This window comes from Balaenoptera physalus, assembly GCF_965194825.1.
Source record: "Balaenoptera physalus genome assembly, chromosome: 10".
Taxonomy (NCBI): Eukaryota; Metazoa; Chordata; class Mammalia; order Artiodactyla; family Balaenopteridae; genus Balaenoptera; species Balaenoptera physalus.
The window spans coordinates 69,513,751-69,537,535 of NC_138889.1; the positions used below are offsets into that span (position 1 = coordinate 69,513,751).

At 36.2% G+C, this 23,785-nt stretch overlaps 1 protein-coding gene across 6 annotated transcripts in view; it reads left to right on the plus strand.

Annotated features, from left to right (window-relative positions):
• Positions 1-21,855, plus strand: part of USP47 (ubiquitin specific peptidase 47) — a 126,062-nt gene extending 104,207 nt beyond the window's left edge. For 5 of the 6 annotated variants that reach the window (XM_082478105.1, XM_082478104.1, XM_082478106.1 and 2 more), the window contains 11 exons: positions 1,413-1,528; positions 3,533-3,652; positions 5,335-6,112; positions 10,769-10,944; positions 11,309-11,389; positions 12,726-12,841; positions 13,204-13,322; positions 15,578-15,708; positions 17,548-17,595; positions 17,687-17,817; positions 18,642-21,855. In XM_082478105.1, the coding sequence (XP_082334231.1) occupies positions 1,413-1,528; positions 3,533-3,652; positions 5,335-6,112; positions 10,769-10,944; positions 11,309-11,389; positions 12,726-12,841; positions 13,204-13,322; positions 15,578-15,708; positions 17,548-17,595; positions 17,687-17,817; positions 18,642-18,816 (1,991 nt within the window). In that variant the 3' untranslated portion in view covers positions 18,817-21,855. Of the gene's footprint in view, positions 1-1,412; positions 1,529-3,532; positions 3,653-5,334; positions 6,113-10,768; positions 10,945-11,308; positions 11,390-12,725; positions 12,842-13,203; positions 13,323-15,577; positions 15,709-17,547; positions 17,596-17,686; positions 17,818-18,641 lie in introns of those variants that run through there. The other variant, XR_014268205.1, reaches the window with a different exon arrangement.
• Positions 21,856-23,785: the final 1,930 nt, after the last annotated feature.

The following is a 23,785-nucleotide window of genomic DNA, read 5'->3' on the forward strand; positions in this document are numbered from 1 at the left end:
GTGGGATCTTCCTGGACCAGGGATCGAACCCATGTCCCCTGAAATGGCAGGCGTATTCTTAACCTCTGCGCCACCAGGGAAGTTCCTGCAGATTATTTTTGGACTAGACTGTAAAAATTATGATAAAAATATAACATGGGTCAGCAAAAAACCCACTTTTTAAAAAGAGGATTCTAAATGTCATTGTGGATTGTAAACCTTATAAAGTAATCTCCTTTATTCATTAATAATCAAGACTTTAGCAGAATATTTATTCAGATTTAGATTAGCAACATTTGGGGGAAATGGAGTATTGACATATACTACATATAAGAGATTAAAACAGTTAAGCTGGAGAATAACTATCTACTAAATCTGGTGTTTGAAGATCATTTATTTTTCTGGTGACTAAAAGTTAAGTTATATAATGATCTCCTGAAAATAGGAGAGGAGAAGGTGGCTTTAAATTGTAATGTGGGGACTTCCCTGGTGGCACAGTGGTTAAGAATCTGCCTGCAAATGCAGGGGACACAGGTTTGATCCCTGGTGCACGAAGACCCCACATGCCGGGGCGCAACTAAGCCCATGCGCCACAACTACTGAGCCTGTGCTCTAGAGCCTGCAAGCCACAATTACTGAGCCCGCATGCTGCAACTGCTGAAGCCCGCACGCCTAGAGCCCATACTCCACAAAAAGAGAAGCCACTGCAATGAGAAGCCCACGCACAGCAACAAAGAGTAGCCCCCTGCTCACCACAACTAGAGAAAAGCCAGCGAGCAGCAGCAAAGACCCAATGCAGCCAAAAAAAATAAATGAAATAAAATAATAAATAAATAAATTATAACATGAAGAATTTAAGTCAGAAAACAAACATGTAATCCAAAAGGTTTTCTGTTGAAATTTCCATAGCATATAGAGAATATTATTTTGAGGAGAAGAAGTCTTTGATTATGAGTAAGGTCTTGAATTGTTTAATGAAGGTTGTCAAAAGCAAGTAGGGCTGCTATGTCCCCTTTAGTATTTGTTGTGCATTCTCTAGTTATTTACGTTTATTTAGTGTTGTGGTTTTGGTCTGTATTTTGGAACTTTGGGTACGTATTTTTAATATGCTTGATAAATTTGACAGTGGTGTTAATGTTTTATGAGGAAACAAAGCATGTATTTTTAAAAGTCACATTTTGACTTTTGTCATTTTTTAAAGAGATCTATAAGAACTTTTTTATTAACTTCATTTTTTATTTCTTTATATATGTTTGTAATGTGATAAATTGTGAAAGTTTTAACATGTATAACATATACATCTACCATCTTGATAATTAGAAAAATATTTTCTTTGCCATCTATTAGAAACACATTTAGAATGCATTGCTCATGTGAAATACCTTTTAAAAAATAACCTCCAATTGGGTTTTTATGTTTTTCCAATGGGACAGAAGTGATGGTGAAGGTTCATGTTGTTGATCTAAAGGCAGAATCTGTAGCTGCTCCTATCACTGTTCGAGCTTACTTAAATCAAACAGTTACAGAGTTCAAACAGCTTATTTCAAAGGTAAGTTTTAAAATTGGTCGATGAATATTTTTAAGTACCTGCTGTGTACAAAGCACTGTGTGATAGTTGCAAGATGCAGGAACCAATATTTACCTCAAGGAGCCAATATTTATAGCTAGGAGACAACTGTGGTTAGAAGAGAACGATGCTTCATATGGAAGAAACAGATTGACCCAAGTGTGGAGGTGAGGAGTGTAAAGCAAGTGCACATAGCAATGATACGTGTGCTTGGCTGGATCATTGTAAAGTACGTGCCTGGAAAACAAGTTCACTTTATCTCATGGAGGGTTTTTAAATGTAAACTCAAAAGTTTGGGCCCTGTTTAACGTAAACAGTAGGAAGTAGGTTGGTTGGTTGGTTGTTTTTCTAAGTACAGCAGTGGTATGATGAGAGTTCTGCTATAGCGTGGTAATTCTGGCAACACTAGACTAGTGTTCCCAGTGGACTGAGGGAGGACTCAGGAACATAGATGAGGAGGTTGTTGAAATTATTCAGGTGAAGGCATTATGACCAGAAATGAGAGAAGTGGCAATTGTAAGAATAAATGTATAAATAGAATTGGCAGCACTTGTGATTGGTAAACATTGGAGCAAGGCAGGAGCACAGAAGACCTGAGGAGTTTCACACTTGGGTAACCAGAAAGACAGTGATAGATGAATAGAAGTAGAAGAGAAAGGTGATGAATCAAATATTAGCCACATTATGTGAGTTAGTGGTAAATAGCATAGGCTCATTCAGAATTTTTGAACTGGAAAAATATGATGATGAAACATTCAGATTTCCTTGGACAAAAAAACGATTCCACTCCAGAGAAATGGTTATTATCCTTTCAGGGGTCTTGTACGCTATAGAACATTGAGCACACAAACAAAGGCAAAATTAACCCCAGGTTAAGATTCCCTTGGTGTGGTGGAAATTGTTCAGAAATCGCAAGTCAAGGAACTTCCAGTTTCCATTCATTATCTCATCTGGGGTTTTTTAATGCCTGTTTTAACAGGGTTGTTGTGAACATGAACAAAACAAATAAATGCTCTTTTTGTGGGAAAAAAAATTGTAAAGTATTATATAGAAGTTAGTTTTTAATTATTTTTATGTTTAAAAAAAATGACTTCCAACAATTTGCCGAAGTAATAATTGGAGGAAACAAATCATACTGTGAAGTCATAGTTTATGATTAAATTACTCATAAAAAGACAACATTAGTGTAACTGCTCTGTATTACAGTTTAATCTAGAATATGAGCACTGAGGTAGTACAAAAGAAACACATGCATTTCCTTCCCTCAAGAAGCTGATAATTTTGTTGGGGAAAAATATGTCTAAGAATAAAGACAGTCAGAAAACAGGATGCCAAGAAATATAGTGTTTAATGTATAACGAGGATGCCTAAGAATTAGTTATCATTAGCTGTAAAACAAATCATGTTTTATAAAATGTAAATTATTTTTATCTGCTCATTTCATGAGAAATTTATAAAATAACACCAAAAATTAAGGACATGGAATTTTAGAAAACTTTAAAATTTACCTACTAATTTAATCTCATTTTACACAGAAGAAAATTGATTTAGTAAAAGTATTAACAACTATTCACAGAATACAGAGGAACTCATCAAAAGTCAAGAAGTTAAACAGGTGTTGGTTTGACATCAGTTCTCAAAGTCAGTTACTCAGTTTCTTTGGAATCAAATCACCTCATTTACTTCATGAGTTTGAGAGAAATAGAACTTTTAGTGAAAGATTGTTACTTTTAAAATAGTTTCAGAGCATACATTTATAAGTGATACTCTGTTTTCCTAATTTACATCATAGTTAATGGATGGGACCAATAATTTTTCCCATAGATTCTTTAAAAATTTGTAAACCTCTACTAAGATTATTTTTCTCTTAATTTTCTTTCTGCTATTTTTAAGAAGAACTCAGCAGTGTCTCATTTTCCCATATTTCCAAATCAAGCAGAATTATTCTTGAAAGAGCACTTTTTAATTAAATAACTTTCATTATAGGCCATCTATTTACCTGCTGAAACAATGAGAATAGTGCTGGAACGCTGCTACAATGATTTGCGTCTTCTCACTGTGCCCAGTAAAACCCTGAAAGCTGAAGGGTTTTTTAGAAGTAACAAGGTATGTCTTTTATTTTTTCATGACTATTTTCTATGCTGCCATTCAGCATCTGTCTGAAATTTACTTTTTAAATTCTCACATCCTCCCAATAATTACCTTCCTTTATAGTCAGGTCAGATCTTGCTTCTTTGTCTTCTCAGTCAGTCTTGCTGGGTCTCCTCTTTGCCTTGTTCATGCGCCGCCCCACCTGGAGTGTTTCCCCCTCTTCCTACATTTTGTTTCAAGCCCCAGGTTAGTCCTGCTTCTTTGGTGGAGCCTTCATGACTAGTTCTGGTCACAATGATTATGTTCTCTGAATTTTGTTCATTCTTGAGCTTCTCCCATAAAGCAGTACTTCACGGTGAAAGTCTGAAGCATGCCTAGTGTGGAGAAAATTATTATCTTGGGTTCACCCCACATTATTCCCTTTTCCTACTCATTTATCTCTGTAAGAAAAGAGAAAGTTCATGTTGATCTCTTTGTTTTATCTCTTGATATCATTATGTGTTCCATCATTTATCATTTTTCCTATGTTTTTATTCCTAATGCCATTGGTTTACTCTGGATAAATTGTATCAAATTTTCCTCATTTGCTGTCTTTTTTATTTATCACCATTTCCAGTCTCATTCATCTTAGGGCAGTTTGGTCTTCTATCATATTTAGCCTTTTTTTTTTTTTTTTTTTTTAGTATTGTTTTATTAATTCTGATGTGTAATTTTTATTCACCCCTAGTTTCTTCCAGTACTTCTGTGTGGTATTTGTGTGTAACATTAAAATCGCTAATCCACCCTAATACTGTTTTAGGGTAAGGAGTGGGAGGGATCTAACTTTATTTTTTTCTTTAAATGGTTAGCTGATAGTCCTGATTTATAACATTTATTGAATAATAATCTTTTTATGCAAAATTCAAAATACTAATAATTGCCTGATTATGTATATGCATTTCATTTTTTAAGTTTATTGTGGAAAATTTCAAACATATGCAGAAGTGCATGGATAGTGTAATGAACCCTCATGTACTTATCACCCAGCTTCTATAATTATCAAGTCTTGTTCATGTATATTTAACTAACTACTTCCCCCAGATTATTTGAAAAACATTCCCAGCATATCATTTCGTCTATAAGCAATATGATTTTATATTTCTAAAAGATGAGAACTCTTTTTAAAAACATAACCACAATTACATTATTACACCTAAAAAATTAATAGAAATGCCTTAATATCAACCAATACCTAGTCAATATTCAGATTTCCCTGATTATCTTAAAAAAATTTTTTTTCAATAAGATTTGTTTGTTCAAATCAGGATCTAAATAAAGTCCATAATATCTCTCAAGTTTATTTTAATCTAAAGATTTCCTTAATGTTTGTTTCGTTGCAATTAATTTGCTGTAGAGTCAAGTCATTTGTCCATTAAATTTTTTATATAACCTGGATTTTGGTGTTGCATTCCCAAGATGTTTTCATACATTTTCCAATAAACAAGATATTTGTTTAGCAGTTTTATGGCTAATTACAAAGACATATGAACATAATATTTATTTTATTTAGTCTCCAAAAACAATGGGCGTGTCCTTTAGAAACATTATCATCTCAAATTTTATAATTTATTGTGCACTGTCTTATATTGATGCAATATTATTCGTATAAATGTCACCAAAACTAATGATGTAATATAACTCTTTGACTTACTGTTCAGGTGTTCGTTGAAAGTTCTGAGACTTTGGATTACCAGATGGCCTTTACAGACTCTCATTTATGGAAACTCCTGGATCGGCATGCAAATACAATCAGATTATTTGTTTTGTTACCTGAACAATCTCCAGGATCTTATTCCAAAAGGACAGCATACCAGAAAGCTGGGGGTGACTCTGGTAATGTGGATGATGACTGTGAAAGAGTCAAAGGACCTGCAGGGGGTCTAAAGTCTGTGGAAGCTATTCTAGAAGAAAGCACTGAAAAACTCAAAAGCTTGTCACTGCAACAGCAGCAGGAGGGAGATAATGGGGACAGCAGCAAAAGTACTGAGACAAGTGACTTTGAAAACATTGAATCACCTCTCAATGAGAGGGACTCTTCAGCCTCAGTGGATAATAGAGAACTTGAACAGCATATTCAGACTTCCGATCCTGAAAATTTTCAGTCTGAAGAACGATCAGATTCAGATGTGAATAATGACAGGAGTACAAGTTCAGTGGACAGTGATATCCTTAGCTCAAGTCATAGCAGTGATACTTTGTGCAATGCAGATAATGCTCAAATCCCTTTGGCTAATGGACTTGACTCTCATAGCATCACGAGTAGTAGAAGAACTAAAGCGAATGAAGGGAAAAAGGAGACATGGGATACAGCAGAAGAAGACTCCGGAACGGACAGTGAATATGATGAGAGTGGCAAGAGTAGGGGAGAAATACAGTACATGTATTTCAAAGCAGAACCCTATGCTGCAGATGAAAGTTCTGGAGAAGGACATAAATGTATGTACTTAAAAAGAAAAAGGCTCCTTGAAACACTCCTCAATTTTTTTTATCAGTTTATTTAAATTTTTAGTTAAGAATCAGCTAAGAGATGATTTGTCCTAAGATTACCTGTGGCTTCCTGGGTTATAAGATTATCCTCTCTCTCCTTTGCTTTCAGTTTTGATGCAGTTACAGTAAACGGTGTCCTTAGACCTGTGCATTAGGCCTGTGATGGTAATGATGTCAGAACTTTTGTTGAGATGATTTTAAAAAAAAGGAAAGAAGGAAAAGAATTAAGTTTTTTTTAAAGGAAAGAAGTATGATAACAGTACTAAGTAAAAAAAAAAAAAAAAAAAAAGAATTAGTTTAAATAGTAAATAATATACCAAAAAAAGGCCAGACACTTTAGAAAATTTTATAGTCAGTACCTAGAAAAATTTTTAATTTGTGCATTCCTTCCCTTTCCTCCATCACCTAATCCAAACTGCACCCTTCCCACACCCCCTAAAAAGTACATAACTAACCGGAAAAGTCAGAGAAAGAAAAGGGCCTTCTTTTGGTTTTTTTTTTAAGTTTCTTTGAAGGAAGCTTCAGGCAAGATATAAACTAGAAATTCTGAATTATATAATCTCAGAAGGATGGAAGAGATCTGTCAGTTTGGGCATTTAGACAAACAGCAACAACAAAAACATATCAACATTGGTGAGATTTAAAATAATAAAAGAATTCATAAAATATCAGACTAAAACCAGCCAGAGAATTAGCAGGACAAGCAGGTTCAAGATACAAAATCTTTCTTCAAGTATAAAAGGGAAGTAGCTGAAAACCTAAATACTTTGCATTAGTCTGAAAGGCAAATATTAATATTACCGCTTATATTTTTATATTTTAGTTTTCAAAACACTTTTTCTCACTTGAAGCTTTTCTGAAATTAATAAAGCAAACAATAATATCCTCATTTGACTGATAAAAAAACAAACTGGTAGAAGGTGAATGACTTTCCCAAAATACATACATATCTAGTAAGTAGTGGAACCATTACTAGAGGTTAAGGCTTCTAATTGAATGCATTTGCTCCTATTACTTTTGGAAGAGAGTCCCATTCATCAGTCCATTTATACACCCACACAATTATTATTTCCTGAATACATGCTAGGTGGCAGGCCATATGTATTTGTTAGAAGTGAGGATGACTAAGATGCAGCCTTATGCTTCATCTTGTGGAGAGAAGGTGCACAAACAACCACTGTATTAGTTAAATGCTATGATACTTGTAGTCTCAAAATTAGATCTTTTAAAAGAAAGTGGTAGAAATCATGAAATCAGTAGTAAAAATACATAAATTTGTGTTTTTAATTAATTAGGTCCAAATAACAATGTAATTATTTGACATCCATACCTATATCTTGCAGAAACTCAAGTGGGAAAATGTGGATTAGCGAGTTAAAATGGAGATAGAGAAGCTCTATTATAGTAATGCTTTATTTAAATTTCTATGGAGTTTTTTTCTTATAACTCTTATGAACATGTTATCGCATTTAGTTCTCAACAGCTGTGTGAAATTGATATTGTTAGACACTTTTCACTGATGAAGAAACTGGGTCAAACAAGTTAAATAATTTGCCTGAGGTCACACAGTTAGTTGGTCACACTGCTGGGATCAGATTCAGGTATTCTGATTGTAAGCCTAGTACTCATTCCTCCACCTCCCCACTGCTACCACTGTTACTTACTTACCTCACAACATAGTACAGGAAAAATAGCTAGTACCTACTCTGCTTTCTGACCATCCTCAACCCTTCAAGGGCACTGCAGAAATTAAAAGTAGCTTCTCTTTGGAAAAAGGTTAGAAATTTCTTTCAAGGAGTTTGTTTTTGAAAGATGTGCTGAAAATTAGACTGCATGAAAGTTTCAACGGTAGGAAGGATTCAGTGGGAATATTTAGAATCATAGTCTAAAGGGTCCCATTTCCATCTTAGAATGCTTAATGAAATCTTTACAAAGGAGATTGCTGGCCATTTTAACCTTTTTAGAAATCCATTGTGGGCTAATTTACTAGCATTCATTGAAATAGTAAACGTGATGAAGAGAAACCATTTTCTACAAATTATTTAGGCTTTCGGAAGCCATACAGAAGGTTTGTTTGAAAAGAAAAAGTGAAAACCCTGGAAAATGCCTTTTCATGTTTAAAAAACTGGCTTAGGGAAAAGGGAGTGGGGATGATAGCCAGCAGCCAGGTGTGTCAGGAGTCTCTAGTAAGACGGCTTCGTCACGGTTCTGCAGGGATCTGAAAGTAGGTGCCTGGGAAACATGGACGATACGTAATAATGCAAGTTCTTCAGGGTGATGAAATGGCAAGGTAGAATAGGTAAACAAAGAATTTGATATCTGAAGAGTGGTATACCATGCACCATATAGACAACTCATTTAGATAATTACCAAACAGCACTTAACGTGATGGTCTTTAAGCGATTCATTATAATCCAGAAATTGTTTCAGGGAGTATAGAACCTGTCTTTGAAAATACTGTCCCAGTGTGACCTAGTTGTAGTCTTCAAGCACTGGGGTATAAACAGGAAGGCCAAAGTAATAAAAATGGTAGTGTATTTGCACTGAAATTTCTTTGTACAGTTTTGGCTACCACCTCTTTCAAGAAATACATAAAAGACAAGAAAGAAAAAAGGAAAGCCTTTGAGGCTATTTTGAGGTTGCACTGTGAAGAGACTGAACTTTTCTGTATGAAGGGGTAGATAGGAAAAATGATATGATGGTATTCTGTAAAACTACAAAATAATTATAGCTCATCAATTAAGCTAACACTTTGTCAGTGCTATGTTAAGCATTTTACATGTATTGACCCAAAAACACATTATGAGATATAAATACTGTTATCTTCATTTTGTAATAGAGGTAATTGAAGTACAGAGAACTTAGGTCAAAGTCACAAATCTAATATGTGAGGAGGAACCAAGACTTCATTCCAGCCAGGCCATGTAACTCCAGAACACTTGGTCCTAATCACCATGTAGGACTATATCAATAACCAACAAACATTCATGTCTTCCTATGATACAACATTACTAGGAGTTATGAGAGAAACCAAAATGACAGTGATAGCTTTTATTTGAGTAATGCCTTAGAATTTACTATATTTGTCGAACAACAATCAATGAGACTGGCATAATAATCCCATGAGAAAATGGAGGCTCAGAAAGATTGGATGACCTACCTACAGCCATTTATCAGACTGAAGTGGCAAAACTGAAATCCAGCCATAGGCTTCTCATTTCTAATCAAGAAATTTTTTCATTACATCCTTCTCTCAAGAAATTTAGTCCCTCTCTGGATAATAGAGTCTTGTTTGCCAAAAGCTAGATTTTAACATTTAGGGGCATTCCTTAAAGCTTAGAAACAGACATTTTAAACAAATTAAAAGAAATGCTGCCTCAAAAGGTATATACAGTAAATATAGTTCCTCACCCTGTCTATGTTTTCTGCTAATTCATACTTGTCACATTTTCTCTAGTGAACCAGTATTTTATAACCAGGAAAATAGTAAATAGACATTATTTGAAAAATCCATTTAGAAAAATTCATCAACCTGAGTTGGGATGACCTGAGAATGGAAATCAGTTGTGTTTTAGGGTTTTATCCTTAACCTTTCATATAGATTTCACAGAAAACTGAGGTCTGCCCTAGAGGGAGCCTTAGGGCTGCAAAGAGACCATGGGCCTGAGGCTGCATGGCAGCTCTTGCATTCTGTACTGCTTTATTACAAGAGAAAGATAAATGAGTGAAGTTTTTGCGCTTTACTAGAATATGAAGACCAGAGTAAATAGAAATATATTCCAGAAGTATCCTCATGAGTGGCTTATAAAATAAAGGACAAAAGATTAAAATAATAAGCATTAGAAAAAAATAAAGCCCATCAAAGATAATACTATTATAATGCCAACAGAGCTTAAACTGAAGCTTGGAGGAGGTGGGAGTTTCTGATCCATTTAGATATTATTCCTGTTGCAGTCCAACCAACCACATGATAAAACAGACATCTTCATCTGCTAGTCTTGACATTTTTCTCTAGTAGAAATCCCAGAACTAGATTTACTAACAATTTTTGAGGCGATTATATATATATATATATATATATATATATATATATATATATATGAAACTATTCTATAAACATATTACCTCATTGAATTTACAGTGAGATACTATGAGGTAGGTACTGTTATTAGCTCCATTTTTCAAATGACAAAATGCAGGTAGGGAGGCTGGTGGCTTGCTCTGTGTCTCACAGCTAGTAAGGAAGCAGAAGAGGTAGGGGTGGGACCCAGCCAGAGCCCACACTACTGCTGTGTAGATCTAGAAATGTATGTGTTTGAAGAGAATTCCTATAAGTTTGGTTTTTAATTCAGCAGCCAAAATAAATAAGCAAATAAACACTTAAATATCTCAGAACATGTAAAGCTGTCAGATTATCCCTAGCATGTGCTCAGTGTCCACGTTTTTGTCCATTCAATGTAGTATATTAGCTAAAAGTCAAATAACTGAAAAGGGGTACTTTTTCCTGCTTACTGTATAATAAAAAGTATATGATCTGCTTTATTTATACTCTAAGAGGTTTCTTTTACATTTTTTTTCTGTTTTTTTTTGTGTGTGTGTGCTTAGGGTTGATGGTGCATGTTGATAAAAGAATTACTCTGGCTGCTTTCAAACAACATTTAGAGCCCTTTGTTGGAGTTTTGTCCTCTCACTTCAAGGTCTTTCGCGTGTACGCCAGCAATCAAGAGTTTGAGAGCGTCCGGCTGAATGAGACACTTTCATCATTTTCAGATGACAATAAGGTTGATCAAAATAATTCTGTATAATTAGAGTCTGTTTTAAATGATAAATTTGAGAACATCTTGCACTACTTCCAAGTAAGGTGAAATGGATACCCTAAAAGGATAATTTGTCCCTGAGGCTTAGTGGTTATTTGGCTTTTTTGTTCTTGTTTTCTCCATTCATCTAACAAACATTTGTTAAATGTTAACTGTGTACCAGTTAGTATTCTAGGCACTGGGGAATCGGAGGTAAAAGATATACCTGTTTTCAAACAGCCCAGAATCTAGAGAATTGGGAGAAAAGTACTAAACAGTTGGGATGAAAATGGGTAGTTTATTTTAATGAGACCATACATCTTAAAAGAAAACTGTTTTTAATTTGTAGATTACAATTAGACTGGGGAGAGCACTTAAAAAAGGAGAATACAGAGTTAAAGTGTACCAGCTTCTAGTCAATGAACAAGAGGTAAGTAATATACTTACAAGCAATGTAAGGTAACTTTTGATAGTTATTAAAAACATACAGTGCACAGATTGATTACTAGACATTTCTTTTTATCTCTCTAAAGAAGGGGATGGCAAACTTTTTTTTAGGAAATATTTCAGTTGTGCAGGCCATACTGCCTCTGTTGCAACTACTCAGTTCTGCCAATGTAGTACAGAAGCAGACACAGACAATACATAAGCCAATGGGGGTGGCTATGTTCCAGTAAAATTTCACTTACAAAAACAGGCACCAGATGAATGTGGCCCTCAGGCCATTTTTGTCATCCCCCTGGTCTAAAGTATTGCTACAAATGCTGGAAGGGCAAACATTTTCTGCTTTTAAAAGGGGGTTTCTTTGTGCTTCTGGGAATTATCATATAATGCTACGGATGGATGGCAGTTGACTACTTTTTGTGTTCAGAGAATCATTTTAAGTATTTAACTAGCATTATATATAGTGTCTCTTTGTGCTCTAAGTGCTTACAAATATTAACCCTTTTAATCCTCATCAATTAACTCTATTATAAAAGTACTATTATTCCCATTTTATAGATTAAGAAACCGAGGCACAGAGAAGTAACTTGCCCAAGGTCATATAACTTGTAAATGGTGGATTAAGGATCTAAACCAGCTATGTTTTTCGGAGAGTAATAAAATATCTTAGTTCCTGTGATATATAAGATTGTGGTGAATACCCAGAAGAATAAGGCAAAGACACTATTTTTAAGACATTTATAACATCTCAGTGAAGACCTAGACAAATGTGAAAAACATCAGATAAGGGGATAATGTTTTCATAAAATGCCTTCATTTGTTCAACAAATATTTTATTAGGCATCAGTCATATCTCTTATATGTGATCCATTACACTCATTTTGACTTACATCTTCTGAATTTGGGGTTTGTGAATACTGTATCTCTTTTGAGACAGTCAGTGAATGTATTTGGAGAATTAGTATTCATTTCTCTCATTTTACTCTATAAAGGTGTTTCTTTTTACTTTCAAAATTATGGTCATTGTATTACAAAAAGAGAAATATGAATGTATTATCATATTTAATCTCCACAATGACTCTGTGAGGAAGACATTGGCTCCGGTTTACAGATGAGAAAACTGAGGCACAGAAATGTTAAGTAAGCTTGCTCAAGATAGCAGAGTTATTTAGTAAGTAGTGGAGCCAAGATTTAAACCTAGGAAGATAGACTCCTAAACCCAGTCCAGTAATTGTCACACTATAAAGTGCAAATAAAACGTCTTGTTGATCCTTATTTTAATGTGTAATTAAGGGTCTAATTGTTTATGTTTATATTCCTAGCCGTGCAAGTTTCTGCTAGATGCTGTGTTTGCTAAAGGAATGACTGTACGGCAATCAAAAGAGGAGTTAATTCCTCAGCTCAGGGAGCAATGTGGTTTAGAGCTCAGTATTGACAGGTAAAGTAAAATTCCAGTGTCATCAGCAATTTGAAGAAGGACAGTGTGGTCAATTGATATGGATTGGTATAATTTTCTAAAACTAGAAGAATTTTAAATTCCTGTACCATTCAGAATTTTAGTACTGCAGATTAATAGAACTAAGCAAAAGTATTAGCATTTGTTTGAACTTCCTCTGTAGGATACTAAATTTGATGTCTTGAGAGCTTTTCATTATATTTTCCCAAAATTTTAATGAATAACCATTTGACTTTTGTGTTTGAACATAGTTCATTTTTCTTTGATGTGTCAGATTCATATCATTTTTTTCAAGTTAAGAATTTCGAAGTATAGTAGTTTAAAATGTCTTATCACATTTGTAGGTTTCGTCTAAGGAAAAAAACATGGAAGAATCCTGGCACTGTCTTTTTGGATTATCATATTTATGAAGAAGATATTAATATTTCCAGCAACTGGGAGGTTTTCCTTGAAGTTCTTGATGGTATTATCAATATTTTTGTGGAGAAATACCAGGAATTCTCTAGAAATAATAGAAGTTATCATTTTTTCAAATAATGAGTTTCTTCTGTCTCTTCTCTGGGCACCATTTGCCTTTTAAATATTTCTTCTTTTCTCTAATTTTAAGAATATGAATTCCTCCTTTCAGGGAAGTTGCAATTTCAAAGTTGTATTTTTAGTACTTTTTACAGAAAGTAAAAGTTTCTTAGCCATGTTTGTTATTTAGTCTCTTTTTTCATTATAGCTTGTTTTGAGGCTGTGGTATTAATAATTTTTCAGAGATTTTGAGAACAGTGACAATATTAGTTTTCTAGGCTGGTACAAAGTACTACAAACTGGGTGGCTCAAACAACAGAAATTTATTTCCTCACAGTTTCGGAGGCTAGAAGTCTGAGATCAAGGTGTTGTCAGGGTTGGTTCCTTCTGTGGGCTGTGAGGGAGAATTTGTTCCATGCCTCTTTCCTAGCTTCTGGTGGTTTGTTGGCAGTCTTTGGTGTTCCTTGGCTTATAGATGCATCCTCCTGATCTCTGCCTTCGTCTTCACATCATGTTCTCCGTGTGGGCTTTCCTATCTGTGTCCTGATTTCCCATATTATAAGGACCCTAGTCATATTGGATTAGTACCCACTTTAATGACCTCATTTTAACTTGATTACCATTGTAACAACCCTATTTCCAAATAAGGTCACTTTCTGAGGTACTGAAGTTCAGGACTGCAACATGTCTTTTGGTGGGGGACATAATTCAACCCATAACAGTGTAACAGTGACCTAGAAGAGCAGTTCTGTTTGTCACACCTCCTGGTTTTAATTATCAACATTGGTACGTTTTAATCTAATGTTTTTTGGAAGAGTTAGTGGGGGAAAAGTTGGCTTTTGGGAGATATCAAGGGAAACAACTAGTTCTATATTCTTTTGTGACTTCGCTGTTGCTTAGAAAGTTTTTGATTTTCCTTTTCTTTTTCCATAGAAATTAAAATATCATAAGTTCTGGATATTTTTATGTAAGATTATGATAGCTTTCAGAGTGTTCAATAATACTAACACCTCACCTATTTCAGGCTATTTCAGGTCTAGTTTGGTTTAAATTTCAATGTTTGAATTCTGATTTATTGACAAGTTAACTGGGGAGACAAGGAATAACCAGGACACCATCTACCATGATTTGTAGGCAAGTGCTCCAGATTGTAATTCCTTCTCTGAGTATCTGGGGCCTGAGAAAGTAATCACTGTGTCTGGGTAGGCCAAGAAGAGATGAAGGACATAGATGTCACCCTTGTTAGGACGGAGTATATATTAGCAGAGATGGATTAGCCAGAACATGTCTCTGGATAGTAGGTCCTTGCATCAGTATCATTTCAGTATATGTTTTAGCATCGAAATACTTGATTAAGATATGTCATGTGATTAAATCCAAGAAACATTTATTGACCTGTAATTTGCCAGACATTGCTGATCCTTGGTGCTACAAAAATGAATAAAGACCAGTGATTGCCCCCCAGATGCACAGTGTATGGGAGAGCCAGAACTACAAACCTGTAATTCCAAAATGATAGGTGTTAAGGACCAAATCAGTACAGTTGGCTCTTGTGTACATCAAAGAGAAAGGTGACAGTTGAGCTGGGCTTTGAAGAATCAGTAAGTTTGGGAGTAAATGAAAAGAGAAGGATTAATGATAGCTTGAGTGAAAAATGAAGATAAACTGAAAGCTATTTGATTATGATTTTAGATTGTGGGGTAGAAGCCAACAGAGGAGCAAAGATCATAGATCCAAAGAAGAGAGTAATTGGGAGAGCAGTGTCCAGCAGGAGTCACAGGGAGTGGAATTAGGAGTACTGGTGGAAGGAGAGCTTGCAGGGGTTAACAGTTATCTTCTGAGACTTGGGGGAAGAGAATAAATATTTTATTCTCAAAAACTACTTGGGATAATTGGTTTCTTTTATGCCCACTCTTTCTTTTTTATATTTATTTATTTATTTGGCTCCGCCGGGTCTTAGTTGCAGCGTGTGGGATCTTTAGTTGTGGCATGTGGGATCTAGTTCCCTGACCAGGGATTGAACCCGGGTCCCCTTCTTTGGGAGCACAAAGTCTCAACCGCTGGACCACCAGGGAGGTCCCCATGCCCACTTTTTAAGAATAACACTTGAAGTAAATCTTTTTGTTTAGTCAGGCAGTACAAGAAAAGGCAAATTATGAATCATTAGAGTAAATAGAATGACGGCCTAATCTTGCATATTAGGGGCAGAGAAGATGAAATCCATGTCACAACTTGCAGTTTTGTCAAGACGGTGGAGGCCTTCAGAGATGAAGTTGGATCCCTTCCAGGAGGTTGTGTTGGAAAGCAGTAGTGTTGATGAGTTGCGAGAGAAGGTAAGTTCATCTTAAAGAAAATGAACTACCATACATTTTTCTCTGTGGTGCATAAGAGACACCCTAGGAAGTGAGTGCCAGACACTGACGCAGCAACCTCTCTTTCTTTGTCCCTGTCACACCTTGTGCCACACTATTCTTTTTTTTTTTTTTTTTTTTTTTTAATTATTTATTTATTTTATTTATGGCTGTGTTAGGTCTTCGTTTCTGTGCGAGGGCTTTCTCTAGTTGCGGCAAGTGGGGACCACTCCTCATCGCGGTGCGCAGGCCTTTCACTGTCGCGGCCTCTCTTGTTGGGGAGCACAGGCTCCAGACGCGCAGGCTCAGTAATTGTGGCTCACGGGCCTAGTTGCTCCGCGGCATGTGGGATCTTCCCAGACCAGGGCTCGAACCCGTGTGCCCTGCATTGGCAGGCAGATTCTCAACCACTGCGCCACCAGGGAAGCCCCGTGCCACACTATTCTTGTTTCTTAGGGCTGCTGATGCTTTGAAAAATTACCTTGGCTTCTGGCCATCCAGAAGTGAACCGCCCCTTTCTGTTACTTGGACCAACTTTGCCTTAAGTAGTTAGGATTAGTTAGAGGCACTAGAGTAAATTGCTGTATATGCTTAAAACCCAAATGAGGTAGAATCGAATAGAGAACCCAGATGAAGATCTCTTCTGCATTTTGCATTTTAAAGGTGGGAATTCTAAGGATCCCTGGAGAAAGGGTGAATTATTCATAAGTGGTACTAGGACAGTTGGCAGCTTGGGGAAAAATTTATTTCCATATTTCACACCAAACACAAAAATAAATTCTAAATAAGTTAAATTTATATTTTAAAATATAATAAAATGATAAATGTTCTAGGTGAAAATATTGAGAATATTTTTATAATCCCAGAGAGGGAAAAATATTTGTAAGTATAATACCAAAAGCCAAAAAAGAAAAGATAGACAACATAAAAGTTTAAATCTTCTGCACAGTACCCCCCCGCAACTGCCAAAAAAAATTTTTTAAAGCAACCCATAAACAAAACTAAAAAACAAGGGAAAAATATTCGAAACATATGTGAAACATGATGTCTAAATTTAAAAGGAGCTACAAATTAATAATCTGGACAATCTAATTTTAAAATAAGCAAAGAACATGAATAGGCAATTCATAGAAGAAGAAATACAAGTTAAAATAATAACAGCACTTTTTACCTCTTAAATTGGTGAAGATTTAGAATATAAAAAAATACCTAGAGTCATCATGGTTTGGGGAAAACGCAATATCATACACCTTTGATAAGTGGTTAAATTGTTACATTTTTTTCAGGGTTCAGCTTGGCATTGTTTATCAACATTTCAGATGTGCAATTCTACATCTAAGAAATATTTGCAGAAATATGCTAAGAGATATTTATGGAGATGCATATTGTAGCACTGTAACTGGGAAAACCTAAAAACATGCTCAGTGTCCCTCAGTAGGAAATAAAATGGTATATTTTTCAACTATTGAAGAGAATGAGGTTACTCGGTATCCTATTCTTATATATAGACTATATAAAGTTATTATATAGATATATAAAACTGTATTTATGAAATATATTTATAAATGTGTGTATGTAGTTTATATATGCATAGGAAAGGTCTGGAAGGAATATACTAAATTGATATTTCTGAGACATGGTGTTTGCAGGTGGACAGAGGAGAGAATTCCACTTCCTGCTTTTTAAAAAATTTTTATATCAAACGTGTTACTTCTTTGAACAAAAAATCAAGCTACGTCTGTGTTTATGAGGTTAAAGGAAAATAACTTCTCAGCAAATTTACTTTTTAGATGAACTCATGTAAAATGTTTCCTTTTACAGCTTTGTGAAATCAGTGGAATTCCTTTAGAAGATATTGAATTTGCCAAGGTAAGACCCTGAGAATGTTTAAATCTGGGTACTAGGGGCTCAGTAAACATGGCTAATGGCGTCATTTATTCATTCATTCTTTTCTCCTTAGGGTAGAGGAACTTTTCCCTGTGATATTTCTGTCCTTGATATTCATCAGGATTTGGACTGGAATCCTAAAGTTTCTACCCTGAATGTCTGGCCTCTTTATATCTGTGATGATGGTGCAGTCATATTTTATAGGTAACATTCACAATGTTTTGGTTATTTCTAGTGATGCCACATTTTTGTTGTGCATCTTGTTTTTCATAAATAGCTTTACAATTGTTATGATATAGAGCAGCCCTGACCAGTGCAAGCCATATATTACATTCTGAAATTTCTAGTAGCCACATTTTAAAAAGTAGAACGGTGAAACTATTTTAATAAAGTATTTCTAACCCAGTACATCCAAAATATTATCATTACAACATGTAAACAATATAAAAATCATTTACAAGATATTTTACATTATTTTTCATAGAGTAAGTCTTGGAAATATGGTGTATTTATTACACTTGCCGCCCATGTCAATTTGGAGCGGACATATCTCAATAGGCACACATGGCTAGTGGCTACCGGATCAGACATAACAGATATAGAAGGAAAAGAATAGTCATTGGAGGCTGGCAGATATGTGTTCAGATTTAGCGTTGTTATTTACCTAGGTCCTCATCTGTAAAATGGCAACAATGATGTCAACCTTGCAGGATTTTATGAGAATTAGGAACTATTGCATTTTAAAAAACTGGCCTAGTGCCTGTTATAAATAAATGTTCAATAAATGATAGCCATTATTATACTAATAGTAACATGGAAATTATTCTATGCCATTTTTCAAAGTGAGTGCCATGTTAATATAGTAAACACATTAGAAATCTAGGATATCGTGATATATGAGGTATTTAACTTCAGTGGTGATAATCAGATTTCATTTTCTCACTGAGGAGCATTAGAGCATTTAAGCATAAATTAAAAGAGGCAGATGGCTTTACTGGTCTAATATGTCATTAATATTTTAAACGTAGGGATAAAACAGAAGAATTAATGGAGTTGACAGATGAGCAAAGAAATGAACTGATGAAAAAAGAAAGCAGTCGACTCCAGAAGACGGGACATCGTGTAACGTACTCACCTCGGAAAGAAAAAGCACTAAAAATATATCTGGATGGAGCACCAAATAAAGATCTGACTCAAGACTGACTCTGCTAGTGTAGCATTTTCCCTGGGGGATTTTGGTTTTAATTAGACGGTTCACTGCTACTGTGTAGTGTGCCATTATAGCCGGACGTGGTTAGGGGTAACCCAGTGATACCAGCACTGATTGGACTGCCCTTCACCAATCAGAAGCTCAGTGCCCAATGGGCCACTGTTTTGACTTGGAATCATGTTGTGCACTATAGTCAAATGTACTGTAAAGTGAAAAGGGATGTGCAAAACAATAAAAACAAAAAGCAAAACCTACTAGAAAAGGGGAAAGGGGAATGAGTAAACTTCTTTTCTTGCGGACAGATGTGCACATAGCCGCTAGTCAAACCAGCCTCAAACAGGATGCTCATAGCTTAATAATAAAAGCTGTGCAAAGGCCATGAATGAATGAATTTTCTGTTTATTTCACTGATACACACATTACCTCATTGACAATTCGGAAGTAAATGCAACGTGTGTTGACTCTTGGAAAGCAGCAAAAATAGCAGAAGAAAGAAATTCTTAGAACCAGCCGTAACCCAGTAAAGAAAGAATTGTGAAGTTGTGTTTTTGTTTCCTTTTTTTCAAAGTATTAAGAACATTATTCTAGATCATCAAAACGTTTCCCTTAGACCACTCCCAGCAGGTGGCAGCTCAAAATTGCTGCAATACTGTAATTATAACTGTGCGTAAGTTATGGATGTAGAGAATTCATTTCACTCGTTCATTCAGCATGTAAATAAAATTGATCCTATTGAGTTATCATAATTGCAGTTCAGCTATTTCCCATGGTTATTCCTTTCACATATCATTCATGGTGTACATTTGTGTACATTGAGAAGTATAGCAGTTTATGTAAATGTAACCCTCAGTGGGGTTCCTCAGTGCTGGGTCCCATACGATTGTATTTTCCCTTGTTGATGAGGTTTTTCTGTTCAGCGGCTTCAATTTTTTCCTTTTTTACATTTATTTTTGAAGATTTACTTCAAGTTTGAATCTTCTAAAACCCTTTTAAGTCCCACTTTAATTTTTGGAGTTGATACATAGTTACATGTAGTTTAACTTTGGGGAAACATCTTAACATCGTGTTGAATAAACTTGCTAGTAAGTCAGGTCATGACACAGGCTAATGCAGTCAACATGATTTCATTGCAAAGTCTATTAGAATCGGCAAGTGTTTGCTATGCTAAATACAACTATTCAATGAACACAATTCTACGTAAATTTTGAAAATGCCATCTAATTTATAAAAAAATCAATAAAAAGGTTTTGGTAAAACTTTTTCATGCCAGATGCTGTTTACAACAATGAACATGCCAATAAAACATTTGTTCATTCTGTTGTGTTATTTTGGTCATTAAACTTTTGTGGATGAAGAATCCGGGTTCAGAAGAGATTTGTTTTCTTTAAATACCACATTTTGTAACGTATATTGAATAATTATTTGTGTGGTAACATGTTTACAGTAAAGTTCTCATAAGAGAGATGGAAAGATGTTAATATTTAACTTTGGAGGATCCTGTCAATATTTCAAAATCAAAAATTTACCCTTTTTTTCCTTTTAAGAAAGAATTAGAAAATAGTGTTAGCAAATGTTGGTTGCAGTTTGAATATAATGATTGAGAATTCCATAATATCTTAAAAGTCCCCCCAAGGGGGAAAAAAATTAATTTTTATTCCATATAAACTCTGTAGCATTCTGCTAAATTTGATGGTGGTACTGTTCTGGGTTTGCATTAGTGGAATTGGTGGTGTTCTCAGAGGAAAACTTGAAACATTTGTGATGAAGATTTGTCTTTTCAGATCATTTGATTTTCTGATGTAACATGACAGCTATTTGGTTCTGATGCAGGCCAGCTTCCTTGGGATACAGGGGTCAGTAAATGTGCTTTCTGCTTTCAAGGACTGACTCTGTGGAGCAGAGGCGGCCGATTTGTAAGTAGAATGGGTTTGGGGCCTTGTTTGCTTCGGTTTAGTGTCCCTATAAGAGGAAATGGTGGAATCTTCATACCTGCTCCTCATTCTGTGCCTTTTGCCCTTTTTACTGTTTGTTTCGTGTTTGCTGTTTCTAATTGCAGGCGTATTACAAATACCAAGGGTAAAGAAAATATGTATTTCATTATAGAAAAGAAAAAGTTAAAGCTTCTTGCTCTTCAGTGCCTGATAGAGAGAAAACACAATGTTGTACTTGAATAATTTCAGTAAAGGGGGTGGTGATTTCAAAGTGGATTTGTGACAGTGGGAACAGTAATTTGCGGGAAAGAGATTAATGTGTCAACCTCCCCCAGACTCAGAGAATCAAGTGAGCGCACCTGTAAGCCAAGGGGCACATTAACTGTGTGTTCCCAGGCCTGGGGCAGTGGAACCTGGTGATTACTCATCTGCTGAATCTTCTGAGGCTGAGGCAGGCCACATGCAATAAAGAGTGACCCTGCTCCCCATGGGCCATGCCAAGGTTTTGAAGAGTTTTTTCTGTGGGGCAGATGAGTTTGTGTCAGCCAGGGACACCCTGTGAGAACCAAATACCTACATATCTAAGGCAGGTGCTGAAGGTCAGGGGTCCATTCTGGCCGAAGAAGCCAGAGCTATGGTTTCAGGACTCTGCCTTGTTTATTTAGCTGGTCTGTACAGTGTTTATTTAGCTGGTCTGTACAGAGGTTTGCTAGATGAACGTCTACTTCTCAAACGAAGTGTAAGTGATAGTAGTCATGACCAGATAAAAAGTGAGGGGAAGTGCCCTATACTACACAGTGTTTGGTAATCTCTTTCGTAATGAAATGGAAAGTACTTTAAAACTCTTGAGAAAACGGAAAGTACTTTAAAATTCTGAGAAAACGGGGGTGAACTATGCTACAGCTAGAAAACAATCAAGCAGGCAGGCTACACTGTTAGGAATGGTATCTAGGCGGAGAGAGGAGACAGCTATAAACTTCCAACATGGTCCGAGCTAGAGTGCACAGCATCAGAGCACTGCAGTGTTATTGCTAAATCTGGAAGTGACCTGTGAATGTATGGAATACAATAAAATCTTTTATTCTGATTCATTCGCTAGTATTTCCTTTTCAATTGGCTATTTTCCTTCTGAATTTTGTCCCTTTGTTCAGCATCAAGTCTCTAACCAGCTCTTGCACTTGTGACTTGCAAATTGTAGTCTAGAGTATATGGAATAGAAGATAATCTGAATTAGCAAGTTTTTTGTTTGCTAAATAAAAGTATGCCATCTAAACAATTCTGTGTAATTTTTGCAAAACAAATCAATATTTTGGTCACTAGCAGTCAAAGCCTTCTAGGGCCACAAATCCTTAAATCCAATGCAAAATTTTGTGTATGTGTAGTTTTCTAGGGGTCTAGTAAATGCTTTTTTAATCAGGTTTGCAAAGGAATTCACGGTCCAAATAAAGCTTGTAGCCACGTAGGCTTGGTGTACATGAAGCTGGTGTACAGAAGATGCTCCTTCAATGTCGTTCATATGGGGAAAGGGGTACTATGATCATTTGGTTAGATATAGTGTTAATTTTCAAAACGTGGCTTTCAGAAACAATGCTTGACAAAATCAAGAGTGTGTTAAATCATGTGTGACTGTTTAGAAAAGAATGCGACAGTCACTAGGGGCCAAGCTAGGAGGGCAAAAAAGTGTGAGGGAGGGATGTGCTCCCCCTTCCCCGTGATAGCACCACCACCTACCTCCCCCTCACCAGTTAACCTGCACAGGAGAAGCTGGTCTTTTGACTGGTCAGAGCCTGAGGATTTACCAGGCCAGGGGATTATTAGTGGACCCGAGAGCCCTGCCTTAAAGGTGAGTACCATGCTCCCCCTCTGCTTCCTTTGCTCCCAACCTGCCCCTTCCCCCGGTATAGAGGGCACAGTTCATGTTCAGCCTTATAATGCTTAAGCAACCCACTGAATTAGAAGGTATCATCTTGTTGAGATACAAATAATGCAGTGGTTCTGTTTTTCCAGTAACTGTGCCAACTGTTTTGTAGAATGCAGTTTCGCACTGGAAGCAGATTTGGGGCAACCCTATAACTTTTAAGTCACTTTGCATTATTCAAACAATCTGACCTTGTTGAAGTTTTTTAGTCATTTGATTTAAAGCACCTCCCCCCACCACACGCACAGTGGCTGCTGGATGTGCCACTCTCTGCTTGGAGAGGGAAGGAGGCTATGGTCAGAGCCCTCCCTCCCCACTGGCTCTTTTCCGCATCAGCGCTATGGATGGTGGAAGAGGGAAAAGAGCAGCCTCCTGTGGGTGGTGGTGAGGTTACTGTCCCCTTTTACCTGGTCACCACGAACTCTCGTAGGAGGTAGACGCCCTACGGGTCCTACCAGCCAAGGATTCAACTCCAAACAACACTGGTGGTTCCTTATGAAACTTGACTATCTTTTGCCAACTTCCTGCTGGCAAGGGACATTCCTCTGAAATGTGTACCACATTATCCCATGATGCCCTGGTCCCCACCAAGTCTTCAACCCTTAATTTGCATGTTTCTTCCATGGCCCTGTCTCTGGGGCTGTGGGTGCAGTAGGAATCTGTCTTCTTTGCATCTGCCCTCCTCCGCCTCACTGCCCCATCCAGTCATCTCTCCCTGATGCTCCTCCTTCCATGGTATTAGTGGCAAGTCAACGTGTCCACCTTCTACACAACCATCCCCCTTTGAGATGTCAATGACTCCCATACAAATTTTATTTTTTATTGAAGTATAGTTGATTTATATTGTGTTAATTACTGCTGTACAGCAAAGTGACTCAGTTATACAAATATATATACATTCTTTGTTCATATTCTTTTCCATTATGGTTTGTCACAGGATATTGAATATAGTTTCCTGTGTTATACAGTAGGACTTTTGTTGTTTATCCATTCTATATGTACCAGTTTACATCTGCTAACCCCAAACTCCCAATCCATCCTTCCCCACCTCCCTCCCCCTTGGTAACCACGAGTCTATTCTCTATGTCTGTGATTCTGTTTCTGTTTCATAGA